Raw genomic sequence first — 15,195 nt, 5'->3', positions numbered from 1 at the left:
AAGCCTAAATTTTGCAACGAGAAGCTCATGGTCTGAGCCATAGTCAGCTCCTGGTCTTGTTTTTACTGACTGTATAGAGCTTCTCCATCTTTGGCTGCAGAGCACATAGTCAATCTGATTTCGGTGTTGACCGTCTGGTGATGTCCATTTGTAGAGCCATCTCTTGGGTTGTTGGAAAAAAGTGTTTGCTATGACCATCCTATTCTCTTGACAAAATTCTGTCAGCCTGTGCCCTGCTTCATTTTGTACTCCAAGGCCAAACTTGCCTGTTATTCTGGTTATCTTTTGGCTTCCTACTTTAGCGTTCCAATCCCCCATGATAATAAGGACATCGTTTTTTGGTGTTAGTTCTATAAGGTGCTATAGGGCTTCATAGAACCAGTCAATTTCATCCTCTTCAGCACCATGGTTGGGGCATAAACTTGGACTACTGTGATATTGAATGGTTTGCCTTGGATTCGAACTGAGATCATTCTGTCATTTTGGGGATTGTATCCCAATAGTGCTTTTCCTACTCTTTTATTGACTATGAAGGCTACTCCATTTCTTCTGAGGGATTCTTGCCCACAGTAGTATACCTGATGGTCATCTGAATTAAATTCACCCATTCCTGTACATTTTAGTTCACTGATTCCTAAGATGTCAATTTTCAGTCTTGTCATGTCTTGTTTGATCACGTGCAGCTTTCCTTGATTCATGGATCTTACATTCCAGGTTCCTATGGAGAAAAAATCTTTACAGCATCAGACTTTCCTTTCACCACCAGATACATCCACAGCTGAGCGTCCTTTCGGCTTTGGCCCAGTCGCTTCATTCTTTCTGGTGCTACTAGTACCAGCCCTCTGCTCTTCCCCAGTAGCATATAGTACCAGCCCTCTGCTCTTCCCCAGTAGCATACTGGACGCCTTCCAGCCTGAGGGGCTCATCTTCAGCATTGTATCTTTTTGCCTTTTGGTACTGTCCATGGGGTTTTCATGGCAAAGATACTGGAGTGGGTTGCTATTTCTTTCTCCAGTAGATTACATTTTGTGAGAACTCTCTGCTATGATCTGTCCATCTTGGGTGGCCCTGCATGACATAGCTCATAGCTTCATTGAATTACGCAAGCCCCTTCACTGTGACAAGGCTGAAGGGGCTGGGAGGCATACAATTATTAAATAAGAATATTTGCATAAATCAGTTACTATAAAAATGTAAAACAATAATCATTAAACATGTGAAATGTACAAAGACAGGCATGGAAAGAGTGAATATATCAACAGTGGAAGTATTTTAAAAGGTTATTGGTTCCCTGGGACCCCAAATCTACTGACATAACCAGGTCTTGAGGAAATTCCAAACATTAACAAGGATGGAGCAAACCTGACTTTGTGGGTTTGTGTGTGGGGGGGGGATGACTTCCCTTTCAATCCACTGGGACATTCACCCAAAAGATCACATCTAGGATTAATAATGAGATCATATTTCATAATATTTCCATTTGTATAGCTGTATCATGGGGCTGAATTTCTCCTTGGTGAGGGATTATTATAGCATTACATTTTTCTGGTTGACCTTAGCAAATTCAGTCCAATGCAATCTAAATGTAAGAGGGTCTTTTTTAAATGTCTAAAGCTCTAGGGTTTATATAAGATATCTGGGTTTTATTTTGTTTTATTTTTGCCCTTGGATTGTAAAGGACAAGCATGGAGATGGGCATGCATTGATAAGATTCCCAATTCGCAAAAGTTATATAGCCATATTTTTAAAACAATGTTTCTTAGAAAACTCTGCTTCCAACCTCAGGTCAAGATTTTTCCTCTTCTTCCTCCCTTCTGCTGCCATCAGATACTTTTCTTGCTTGCATAAAGCCCCTTCAGCTATTTTAATTTCTGGGCTCCCTCATCAGCACACAACATGAAAACTTTGCACCATCAACCAACAGCTGCTGTTATGTTTTTGCTCATTTCTGAGCATTGATAAAATAAAGAAAATATTGTTAAAAGTATGCCAGCAAATGCAAATATTAGCTGGCCAATATAGAATTTTTTAAGATGCTCTGACTGTGGACTTGAATCAATACTCTATCTCCAGTGGTCTGTGTTTTTGAAGCTTATTTATTTATTTATTTGTTTAGATGTTAATGTTTAATCACAGACACATCTAGAGGCTTCAAATTTTAAACAGAATAATAAAATAATATATATATATATATATATATATATATATGAATTCTGAGGTTTGGAGCATAGAATGGCCAGAACATTTCTGTTTGGGGATTTTCCTTCCATTATTAAATCCAATCTATTAACTGGTCTGTAAACTGCACTGTGATTTTATAAATAAAATAAAATAAAATCCTGGCATTTCTCTACAATTAGCAAGACAACAGCATGAAGATTTCCATAACGCCATCAGCTTAACTTGAAAAACACTACTTTATTAGCCAGCTGGAAGGAAGCTGTTCAGTTTGGGAATAATAATAGTGAAGATAGTTCCAAACTGTTGGCTTTTGCTATGTAGGGGAATGCATATTGTGGCTGGGTGAAAATGCCCAGTGGGCTAGGCAGTAATGAACAACCATTAATAATCAGATGACTGAGAAGACAGTTTCACTTCTGTTTTTGTACATTTGATATCTGATATCTTCACATCAAAATAGAAAAAAATAACTAATCTTCTAGAATTATAGTGGGAGTTAGCTAAGCAATAATTCAGATTAGTTCCAAAAATCTATTCAGGTCAGATAATTTGAGGGGTCCTTGGTGCTCTCTGAGCTTGGTTATAGAATGTGAGGAATAAATGAAAGCTACATTCTTTGAAGGTAACTGTTGTTTTGCTCAGTCAAAGACAGTGCTCCATCACTGAGGTCTTAAATATAAAATCAAATCAGAAAAGTATCTAGTAGCTAAATCCACTTTCTAACAAAAGGAGGTAGAATTACAAAGGCATCATTTAGTTTTCACCAGTCACCCTGTTCTATAAATGGAATTAAATGAGAAAAATTTGAAGGGCAACAAAAGCTGAATTCATCTCTTCTGACCTCTTAGCATGAGGTCAGTGTATCAAATGCTTTAGGGGCTACAACTGGATCACACTAAAAACTAGAGTTTTGTCACAGTGCTTTATGCTACCTCCTGGAATTTTATTTCTTCAGTGTTCCAGAATTATTTACAGAAAATTGATGTATAATAATAGAAGAAAAAAATTCAATGAAACAGAAGTACCTTTCTTTTCTGTAGACTAACATTATTGCTCTTTAATATAATACTGTTATGGAAAGCACAGGTTCCCCCTAAAACAAATTTAGACATAATATTTGAATGTAAGCATTTTTATGAGTATGTAGGTTGATCCACAGTATTTTTATACATGTCCTGCAATATTAAATATAGGTATGTGATACTCATATGAGGAATACACATAAGGGTTTCAAAATAAATCAATTTTCAGATTGCACTTATCTTTGTCATATTTAGCTTTACACCAAATATTGAAAAATATTCCAGACCATCCATCTAACTCTTTTCATTGTATTAAAAATGGTAACATTAAACCTATCAATTTAATCTTTTAACCCTTCTGGAAATTATTATGCCAACTTAAATGTGTCAAGACACAACCTAAACTCCAAATCGTTAAAAGTTTTTGAATTGTAACTGTGAACTAGTGTCATCACTGTGATTTATTCCAATTTATAGAGTAACCAGGCAGGATCCCAAAATCTCTGGTGCATTTTATGAAACAATCAGAATATAATAAAAGCTTATGCTTTGCACTTCCCCTGTAATTCCATTGATAGTTTTAAAAACGTCTAATTAAGAACAAGGGGTCTAAAAATAAAATTTAAAAATAAGAAAAATAAGAAAGCCTTCACAACCTTGCACATAAATTTAAACAAAGATATGGCATACTATTAAACATCTCTTATGATTTAGGAGTTGAATAAGTCATATCAATCCAGTATAAAAAAAACTTTGTGGAAACCCATATAAATCAAAATTTACCTCAAAACCTGCCGAGACACCATATAGATTAATAGCTGAACAACTAAAGAAATCAGAGCTGCTGGATAATTATTATTTTGAATAAAAACAAGAATGTCAAATAAAAATCTCATATTGCCTTATGATCAGAAGTTGTCATCTATTCTGGTTAAAAAGTACTATGCAATTTGTGGGCCAAACTAGCAACTAAACTTGTATCATCCACCTGTATCATCCACATTTATCAAGGAAATAGTCTATAGTTAGACTAAGGACTATCAAGAACTATAGTTAAACTAAGGACTATCAATTCCTAAGTCAGTTGGGGAATAATAATTGTAATGTTTAAAGTAAAGGCCACCAGCTGCAAAATATTTTTTAAAGCCTCACTATAAACCTATAATAAAATAGGTTAAAAAATATATCTGTCAATGAGAATTATCAGAAACAAGAGTCTCCCCCAATGTCATAGATTAAATTTTAATGACAATTTTTGGAAGCAAAAAAATAAAAATTGGGAACCTCGCTTATGGTTATGAGATTAAACTATCTCAAATCAAAAACTGAGAAGTCAAGAAACAGTGGAGTCTGAAGAAATTGTAACAGAAAACAATCCAAATGTTTTACTAGTGCTAATGTGGGATGCAGTTCATTGTTACAGGTAGTCCTCAACTTACAACCACAATTGAGCCCAAAATTTCTGTTACTAAGTGAGACATTTGTTAAGTGAGTTTTGTCCCAATTTATGACCTTTCTTGTCACAGTTGTTAAATGAATCACTGCAATTATGAACTTAGTAACACGGTTGTTAAATGAATCTGTCTTCCCTCTTCACTTTGCTTGTCAGAAGGTCATAAAAGATGTTTGTATGACCCCAGGACACTGCAGCTGTCATAAATATGAGTCAGTTACCAAGCGTCTGAATTTTGATCATGTGACCATGGAGATGGTCAAAAGTGTGAAAAATAGTCATAAGTTACTTTTTTCAGTGCCGTTGTAACTTTCAACAGTCACTAAATGAAATGTTGTAAGTCAAGGACTACCTTTATTAAAAATAATGCTTGCAGCATGAAGCTATGCCATTGAATTTAAAGTTTCTGTTTTATGACAGCAGTTAGATATGGCCCTATCTTTTTCATCTTTAAGAAAAATAATGCTTTTAACAGTCAAAACAAAACTATTAACCAGATCCAAAAATTAAAAGAAAATAGAAAAAACAGAAGTGAACCTACATCAGAGAGAAAAAAAATAAAATAAATGCACATAAAACAAATATCTTAGTGCTTAAACAATAAAGTAAGCTTTGACCATCTGGAATAATATTGTTCAGATTTTCCACATCATTAGAAATCCAATTCATTTATATAAAGTGAACACATATCTTCTCTCCAGAGTTAAGTCAAGTGTAAAATAGTCTATCAACTTTTTAACTACAACCCATTCACAAAAAGGTTCTTAATAATTTGATAGATTCCAAACTTTTTGATATATAATTAATATTATATTCATATCTTTAGCATTTTTGCCAGTATTTCAGCAACCTTATGAATACTAAACCAGAATGGTGTTTAGAACAAGCCAGAAACATGAATCAAGGTCTTCTCAAAAATATACTTCTAACATAAAGGTAAAGGTAAAGGTAAAGGTTCCCCCGCACATGCGTGCTAGTCGTTTCCGACTCTAGGGGCCGGTGCTCATCTCCGTTTCATAGCCGAAGAGCCAGCGTTTGTCCGAGGACGTCTCCGTGGTCATGTGGCCGGCATGACTAGACGCCAAAGGCGCACGGAACGCTGTTACCTTCCCACCATAGTGGTCCCTATTTTTCTACTTGCATTTTTACGTGCTTTCGAACTGCTAGGTGGGCAGAAGCTGGGACGAGTAACAGGCGCTCACTCTGTTACGTGGCACTCGGGATTCGACCCGCCAAACTGCCGACCTTCTGATCGACAAGCTCAGCGTCCTAACCCACTGAGCCACCGCGTCCCTTTTTACTTCTAACATACAGATCTTAAAACCCATAAGCTTTGGAATAAAAATCCTAACTTGATCAGATACTAATGAATTGTTCTCTAAAACTTTGGCTTATTGATTGCTTACATAGAATATTCCAACTGTTTCTTCTGAATTATTTCCATATCTCAATAATAGTTTTCAGCTTTACGATAATACCTTGATCTTTCAAATAATTAGTGTGGGGGAGGGGGAATGTCTGTGATTCTCAAATGTGTTTTTTTTTTAAATTGGAGAGGACTTTATTCACAGCAACATCATTATATAAGTTACATCACTTGTGCCATTTTACATCATTTGTGCAATTGTGCAAATAACATAACATTTCATAAATGAAACAAGTATTTTGCTCATTATATCTGAAGTCCACTAAATTGAGATCTGCAAATACTAAGTGTAAATGTGGGAGTCATAAACCTCATTCAGTTGCACTAATAGCTTGAAAGTTTCAGATGTTGTTAATGCATCAAGCTCAAATTGTCAGGTGAAGCAAATTTTTAATTAAATATATTCCCATTCAGTAGTTTTAGTCAATTCAATTTTTTGGGGAAAATATGGGATGTTGTAAAGGATTAGTTAACAGTGACCTCCACAAAAAAAAATGAAAAAGATTTTTCAACTATTCCAGTTTATAATTTGTCATAGGAATTAAGATCATATTTACATTTTCTTCTCAACATTATCCATATGTTGTAGTGCAGGGGGGGGGGAAATGACTTCAGGCTAAAATTTCCTGAAAATATCATCACAAATGAAACATCGTATGGTTTTTGTTTCTTTCTTTGTTTGTATCAAGCTATCTGATCAAATCTATTCAGTCAGTTTAGAATTTATGTGTTTTAAGATCGTTCACTCCATAGTCATGTCTAACAATCTTTCATCAACGACATGAAGAACTGAAGTTCCTTTTGATCTTTTTTTTTTAGTTTTGTATTTTTAGCTTTCATCTTAATTTTTGTTTGTTGCACTGAAACCAATTCTTGCTAGATAAGAACCATTGGAATTCCCCCCTGATTTGGGAATAAAATCCTTTCTATTTGCTTTTCCCAGCAAACTAACCCACATAGTTTCTAGGTTATTGTAACTTAATTTCAGCAAACCCTGCAATCATTTTTTTTTAATTCCCTTATCTGAAATGAACAATACATTCCCCCAGAGCTGAGTTCATTTATTCTGGCCTCAAATGCTGTAATTAAATTAACAGGCTCCTTTTTAAATTGCCTATACAGTTCTCTCAATAAAAGAACATAATTACCCAATTTTGCCTCTATTTGCTACTATTCTATGTGTGTTGCCGGTTTTTTTTCCTTTTGAGAGCAAGATGTTACGTAGAGAAACTCTTCCATTTGCTGTTTATATAACAAGTATCATCTTGCTCTGTTCATTCTCTGGATGCACAGCTAGCAACAGCTACCACCAAGCTTTCAATGCTGTAATTTATAATATATATTTCCAGTGATATTAATGAAGCCATGTTCATTGTCATTTTCTAAAGGTTAGATCTCAGTAACTGGTAAATTGAGCAGAATAAGTAGTTTACCCCAGTCAGTGTCTGAGAGTGCTATATATTCAGTTTCCATAGTTTCAAGGGAGAACAATTTGCAAATGCATGAGTAGATGTGGTTTGTACTGAATTAGGATGAATGCCATGTACACGGAGCTCTGCATGAGATAAATATCTTTTAGAATCATGCTATTTAAAACAGCTCCATTTATCCTGCAGGGCATTGCTTGCTTTATTGGAATGATATCTCTTGGAAGATTTTCAGTGGTCAGTCTGCTCTAATCTCTTTATGGCTGATCCCTCCATCTTCGGTTCAGGCAGCTTAAGAAAAAGTATTGCACCTTAACATTTTGTTGTTTAATATAGGAGGGTAAAATTAAATCCAATTAGTTCATTGTAATACCGTATTTTCCAGCGTATAAGACGACTGGGCGTATAAGATGACCCCCAACTTTTGAGATGATTTTCATGGGTTAAAGTCTTATACGCTGGAAAATACGGGTAAGGAGGAAGTCAGGGCTGCTTCTCAATTAGGTGAAGGTTTATCAAGAGCTTTTGGCCTCGAGATCAGCTTTGCTCTGCCTCGCCTAAACCTTGTCTCCTCTTGCCTTGGCGCCCCCTTCTACTTCAGCCACACACGCTGGCTGTTTTGGCCAGGAACGACGAGCATTGTGGCCCAACACTTCGGGAAGGCACCAGGTCTGAAAGAAGGTGGTTCTTTCCATAGGTTAGTTAATGAACAGGGCGGCGGAGGGTGGGGTGGTGGTGGTGAAAGAAACGGGCTCAGCCCTGCGCCGCAAGTTTGAGATTCCCTCAAAGAAAGCCCCGAGTTTCCAAGTAACTAGAAACCAGAAGGAGCCCTGCATGGCACTGAGATCAAGAAGCCCGTTTACCCTCCCCTGCATTTTGCTGTGCTTTTCTAAAGTTTTCCAAGAAAATGCAAACTCGGGGTTTTTCCTCCTTTCACTTGCATAAGTTATCGCTGGAGTATACAGAAAGGGGAAAAAGAAATAAAGGGGAAAACCCCCATACATATTATAATATTTATTTTTCAAAAGGCCGCCTTCTACTTCAGGGCAGAGGGGCGACCCCGGTTTGCTGTAGCCCCAGAGCCAGCTTTCTGCTGCGGTCTGCCTGTCGCAATTCCCGAGCTGCGCGTTCCCGGGCGGGTGTTGCTGTAGGTCTGGCCATGGCACCATGCCCTGAAGTCGAACTCCCAGGGTCAGGTGAAGCTCAGCTCCACGCGAACATGTCAGGTCGGCCTCCGCCTGGCTTCCCATGCTCCCTTGAGCTCTCGTGCTCACCGAGCGCCGGCGGCTCGGCACGCGCTTGACTCCCGCTCCCTTCCAAAAAAAAGGGGGGGTCTGCTGCCCTAGGACACCGGTAAGCTGGAGTCTCAGCCTCGGTTGGGCTGGTCGGTTTATTTATGAGGAGGCCGTCTTTTGCCATTCTCAAGCGCTGGATTTGTCCATTTCCACTAACGTATCTGCTCCCGAGGATTTACTATTTTCCGGCATATAAGGCGACTGGACGTATAAGATGACCCCCGACATTTGAGAAGATTTTCATGCGTTAAAAAATCGTCTTATACGCCGGAAAATATGGTAGTTTAAGTGATGCATATTCTGTACTCTGTATGCAATTATGTGTATAAGACACATACAGAGAGAGACAGAGAGAGAGACAGAAGAGTGAGCACAAACTTTTTCTTTGGGTAGAACAACGGCTAATGACCCTCTTTTACCGGTCTACTATAGAGAGTGTCCTCTCGTATGGTATTGTGGTTTGGTATGCTGGTCTGACAGCCACGGATAGAAAAGTATTACAGAGGGTGGTGAGTACAGCACAAGACATTGTGGGCTGTTCCCTGACACCACTGGATGACATCGCCAGGGCTCATTGCCTTGGAAGAGTGAGGAAAATTCTCAGGGATGACTCACACCCTGGACGGTATCTCTTTACTCTCCTACCATCAGGTAGGAGATATAGGAGTATAGCCAGCCACACCAACAAGCTGAAAAACAGCTTTTATCCGTGGGCTGTTAGGCTTTTGAATGAGAAATAACTTTTGTGAATTTTATGCAGAATTGACTTGCGAGGCCAGTGTGTGGTGTAGTTGGTTCACAGGGTGTAGTAAGATGGAGGGTTGCTGTCACTGTGTGTTGGGGGGTGGGAGCACAAAAGGAGGCTCAGCTAATCTCAAAGTACACATAGTTGTACTTTGACAATAAAGGTTCATTTCTCAAATCAATCTCCAAATTTGGAAGAGGAAAAAATGCCCTAGTCCTTAAATGCCCTTTCAAATTTTCACTTTCACAGTATGTTCCCATCTTCTCTTTATTTACATTGCAAGAAATATTGAAAACTGAAATTTTGAACAGGAAATAAGGAAACAGATTTCTCTCTTCTTCCTTCTTTTTATGCATATGATTGATGGATTAAGGGGCATCTGAAAGCAAAACCCAATGTATTGGGGGAAAGATCTATGCATTTAAAGTGCATGTAAAGACAGAAAAGGGAAAGAAGAAACATGTCTGGCCCTCTCGTAGATTATGACCTGTTAAGTAGCAGGTTCTTTGGTGCAGGAATGAAGATGCGGAACAGAGTACAGGATAACTCATAGTTTATTTCATGCTGGAACTGTACTGGGGAAATGTCTGCAAGAAGCCGCAATATATAGTCTAGCCCCTAGGTGGCAGCCAATAGGTTTGAATCAACCATTGCCGCCTGGAGATAGCCAATTGCAGCACAGGAGACTTAAAGTCTGGGTTGCTGGAGAGCCGTTAGCTGCTCCAGCAACCCACGTGGTGTTTAACAAGAGCCCAGTACATAACATGACCCTTGTTACTTGAATGTCAAATAAAGGCAGGAAGAAATGTGCTTAGTAATTAGATGGGAGAATTGGATAGGAGGGGCCTTTACCATGATAAAAACTGGGGGCACAAGCAGGTACAAGCTGGGGACTTTGGAAATTCATCTTTCATTGGAAGTTTTGTGGTCATCTGATGTTATTGTCCAGGTCTTGATCAGGAAATCTTTCTCAAAATCACTGGTCAAAAGAACAAATTGATTCATTACTTTCATTGGGAAATATGGTCAATTGGCATTCAGGCAGTGGATTTGCTCCACTTTGAGCCTTGCCAAACCAAAGCAGAAACATACGCAGGTGATTTCTTTCTAGCACATGCCAAGTGTTTGAGTGAGATAAGCTTAAAGTACCATTAGCTATTTTGGTGTTGATGAAGTTTTTCCTCTCTTTTTTCGATGCCCTCAACAGTAGCCTTTAGTATTGATTAGGTTTCCCTACCATTCCATTAGAAGTAAGTTAGATTTGCTCTTTCACTTGATGTAATGGTATGCAGGAATGAACGTGAGAGACAAGGGAAAGAGCCACAGCTGGGAGAATTGTCAGATAAGAGGCAATTTAGCCTACAGAAGGAACGTAGGAAGGGGCAAAAGTCTCAGAAATTCTCTCTTAGGTTGTATCAGTGACAAGGGAGAAACATACTTCCAGACTTGCAAAGTTCTGTCAATTTAATCTTACAATAAGGTAGAATTAATTCATCTGGGTGTGTTTCCTGTCTACTTGGCAAAGCTACTAGTCTTGCAAGCGTTTTTCTTCTCTGTTTCCTACATAGCCCTAATGTTTCCTACATTAGGCAGGGTCCTTTCTGAAATGGTTTGCTCTGCTCACATTCCTCCTGTGGGTTAAGCTGCCTCCTATTGGACCAAATGAGCTCATTCCCTGGTTTCACAAGGTCATTCTTTCATATCTTCATATCAGGTGAAAGAGTGACTTGAACCAGGCAACAGAGGCAGGATATGGATTCATAATGGAGAGAGGAAAATTCATATTTATCAATGAAAAATAGATAGTGGCATTCAGTTCAGCTGTGAGGAAAATCTAGCTCTGAGGAGCAGAAACAAGCTTTATAAATTGCTGGGCTTGTGTGATTTTTCCTCCCCTTTCATTGTATACATGAAAGAATCTTTTCAGGTTTTTTAATGACCATTTGTTCTTGCTGAGGATTCTTGGGTGAGAGAAAATTACAGTTAATGAACACCACAACATGCTTTTTCTGAATAACAACCAAAAAAGCAAAGTCTAGTTTGCCACAAACATTTAAACAATGCTTCTAAACTGCTTTCTACCTTCTTGAGAATAGATGACTGTTGCTTATCAGTGATTGTTTTTTAGCAATTTTCTGGAGCAGTGATTCTCAACCTGTGGTCTGTAGATCCCTGGGGAGGGGGCACAATGCCATCACAGGGGGGCCTTGAAGGATTGAAGAAATGGTATGATTTAAATCTCGAGTTAAGTCTCCAGGGTCTGTGGCCATGGTCCATGGCCACAAAAGGTATTTAAATGGGATTTGTGGTGAAGAAAAGATTGAGAACCACTTTCTAGAGCACATTAAGTGGTAGTAAGAAGGAGAGTTCAGATTGTTAGAAGAGACAACATTTAATAATGTAAGTTAATATTTTTATTAAAGTTATTTAATCAATTTTATACCAAAAACATTTCCTTTAAGTTGTTTATCTTCACTTAAGTATTTTATAAGATATTAGAGATCTAAATATGAGCCAGGCCTGGGTGCAAAAGGGTTTTATACATTTCTAAATAAGTACAAATATTATGCACATCTTAAGAAGATAATTCAGTCATTGTTTTCAACAGCCATATACTTTGTAGACTTATAGCTCCATGAAAAGGAAAGAATTGTTTACAAAACTGCAAAGAAAGTAGATACCTGAGCAGGTCTTGTCATGGACCTCCTGCTTCTGTGGAAATAATGAAATAGGAACAAGTGCCCATTAATTTTACCTATGTACAGGCATAGAGATCAAGGCTGTTACTTTTAGTGAGGTTCATCAAAGCTTTTTCATGAGTTGCATTGTCTTAAAATTCTTCTACAGCAAATTTCATTGAAATAAATTCTTAAATATTAATTTACATTAATATTAATTAAGCTTGTTTTCAAAAAGGGGGCTTCATTACTTTTCAAATGAAATGTTGACATGGAATGTAACTATCCTGTGTTCTATTCATGTATTTGTTGTAGGCACAGAAGGAGCTGTATTTGAGCATTCTGTGGAAACCCCCCATATCAGAGCTGAACCTTCTCAAGACCTCAAGTAGGTGCCTTAAAAGCAGTTTTTGGATATTACTTTGCAAAATGATTAGGCAAGAGAAGTTTCAATTTTTATTATTTTGTTCACTAGAACAGTTGAATCCTATTTGCACATCAATAAATGTCCCTGGGATGCTGGTCAAGTGGAGTACATTACTTATTAGCTCCTTCAGTGCCCCATTTACAGTGAGATCATGACCAAACTGATGATGAAAAGTGAATTCAAGGACTCAGATCAGATGATTGAATTGTTTTATTCCAGATGTGTTTCCAATTTACAGTCTACTTGCTATTTTTGCTTTATTGTCATTAAAAAAATAGATTCTCACCTGTAGTCTTCATCTTGATCCAACCATCTTATATCTTGTACTCTTTATTCTTTTTAAAATATTATTGTTACTTTGTTTTATTATTTTTGTGCTATGCTACACTGTTATAGAGAGCAAATTTGGTCTAATTGTTTTTTTCATATAATTTTATTAATCCTATAAAATACAAATGAAAATAGTGGAAAAATTGGGAAAGGCATTAACTTCCTACTCTTTTCAGGGCAGTTGAATAAAAAATAACATTGCAGCCTCAACTTTTTACTTTTGCATACTTAATATGTACTAAATTATTTCTGTAACCATAAATGTGTCTGATCAACAAATCATAAAATCAAAGTTTCTTTTTTTATTATCTTAAACTCAAAATCTAGAAGTGTTTTCCAAGTAGAAATAAAGTGGGATGTGTACTTTTCTTTGTTTAATAAAGCAGTTTAATTTGGCCATCTCTGCTAATTCCATCAGTTTTTCCAGCCGTTATTGCGGGAATTAGTGTATCTTTCCATTTTTGCAGATAGAGCGTTCTTACTACTTTCAATATGTATAACAACAAAGTTCCAGAATTGTTCAAGTTCTTTGCCCGTTAAACCTAAAAGTCTCTGGTTTGGTTGTTTATATTTGCTTTGAGTCTCTTAAAGCAGGGGTCTCCAACCTTTTTTGTTTTGGCAGCCCGGTGGGAGAGGGAGGGGCAGGCACCTTACAACTGCATGCACAAACATGAATGTGGCCACACATTCACATGCACGTACAAACATGAGCACCATGCAAATGGGACTGCAAGCATGCATGTGAGGCTCTCAGTGATGGCGGTGCTTGTGTGAGGCTTGTAGCACCACTGCCTCCAGGTTCGCAGTAATGCTACCACCAGTGCGAAGATCGCGCTGCGGCCTGCAGCAATGCTACCCTTGCTCAAGGATCATGCTGCAGCCTGCAGTGATGCCTCCCCCATGTGAGGCTCACGCTGTAGCCCACAGTGATTCCTCCCTGACACAAGGATCATGCCGCTGCCCCCACGAGGCTCACGCCACGGCCTGCAGCAATGCTGCCCTGGCACAATGATTGCACCACCGCCCCCGCATGAAGATCATGCCATGGTCCACCTGCCATTTGTGATATTGCCGCCATCTGTGCAATACTAGTGGGGCTGCCACTGCCTGTACACTTGTGGTAATGGTGGCACAAAGGGGTTGAGCATGTGCATACACGCATGCACTACCCAGCTACTCACAAAGCCCGTCAGCCAAGAGGCCACAGCCTAGTAGTGGGCAGAGGTTGGGGACCTCTGTCTTAAAGAAGCCATGGTAGAGCAGTGGTTAGAATGCAGTATTGCAGGCTAATTCTGCTAGCTGCAGACAACCAATAGTTCAGCAGTTCGAATCTCACTGGCTCGATATTGACTCAGCCTTCCATCCTTCTGAGGTTGGTAAAATGAGGACACACATTGTTGGGGACAATATATTGACTCTGTAAACTGCATAGAGAGGGTTGTAAAGTGCTGTGAAGTGGTATATAAGTCCAAATGCTATTGCTATTGCTTATGTATTAAAATATAAATCTTTTTCCAATATTTCTTTGCTTTGTCACAAATCCACCAAAGATGATAAAAAGTTCCTTCTTTGCATTTATATTGCCAACATACTTTTGAAACACCTTTACATATCTTTGGGAATTTGTCAGGTGTTAAATGCTATGAATATATCATTTTATAAAAGATTTACTTTAAGTTTTAGTTCAAGGTAAATTTTAAACCATTCAGATGTTTTCCAATTGTTCAAGCATTACATTATATCCAGAATTCTTTGCCCATTGAATCCTACAATGCTTCACATATTCATTCTCCAAATTCAATTTCAATAGCAATTTATAAAAGTTTCAATAATATGCTCATCCTTACCACACAGTACAATTTCAAATGGCTTTTAGTCTAATAGTTAGGGCATCATGCTAGAAACTGGGAGACTATGAGTTCTAGTCCTGCTTTGGGCCCAAAGCCAGCTGGGTGACCTTGAGCCAGTCCCTTTGTCTCAGCCCTAGGAAGGAGGCAATGGCAAACCATTTCTGACAATCTCTTGCCAAAAAAACTGAAGAGGTTTGTCCAGGTAGTCTTCAAGAATCAGACACAGTTGAATGGAAGAAAGAAAAACATTGTTATAGCCTGTGGTTACAACTAAAGCTTTATTTTATTATGAATAAAAATATTGTGAGTATTTAACCTATAAATAAAACATTAATTGATCTAACAGACACACTTTTCAGCA

General features: G+C 38.0%; 1 protein-coding gene across 3 annotated transcripts in view; it reads left to right on the top strand.

Annotated features, from left to right (window-relative positions):
* The window catches only part of SGCZ (sarcoglycan zeta), a gene marked incomplete at both ends in the record, with an annotated part of 643,673 nt that overhangs the window by 602,130 nt on the left and 26,348 nt on the right, over positions 1 to 15,195 (top strand). For all 3 annotated transcript variants that reach the window (XM_081333169.1, XM_081333170.1, XM_081333168.1), the window contains one exon: positions 12,543 to 12,615. In XM_081333169.1, coding sequence (XP_081189295.1) covers positions 12,543 to 12,615 — 73 coding nt within the window. The remainder of the gene's footprint in view (positions 1 to 12,542; positions 12,616 to 15,195) is intronic.

Source organism: Vipera berus, assembly GCF_964194415.1.
Source record: "Vipera berus genome assembly, chromosome: 7".
Lineage (NCBI taxonomy): Eukaryota > Metazoa > Chordata > Lepidosauria > Squamata > Viperidae > Vipera > Vipera berus.
This window is presented reverse-complemented; position numbering and strand designations above follow the sequence as displayed.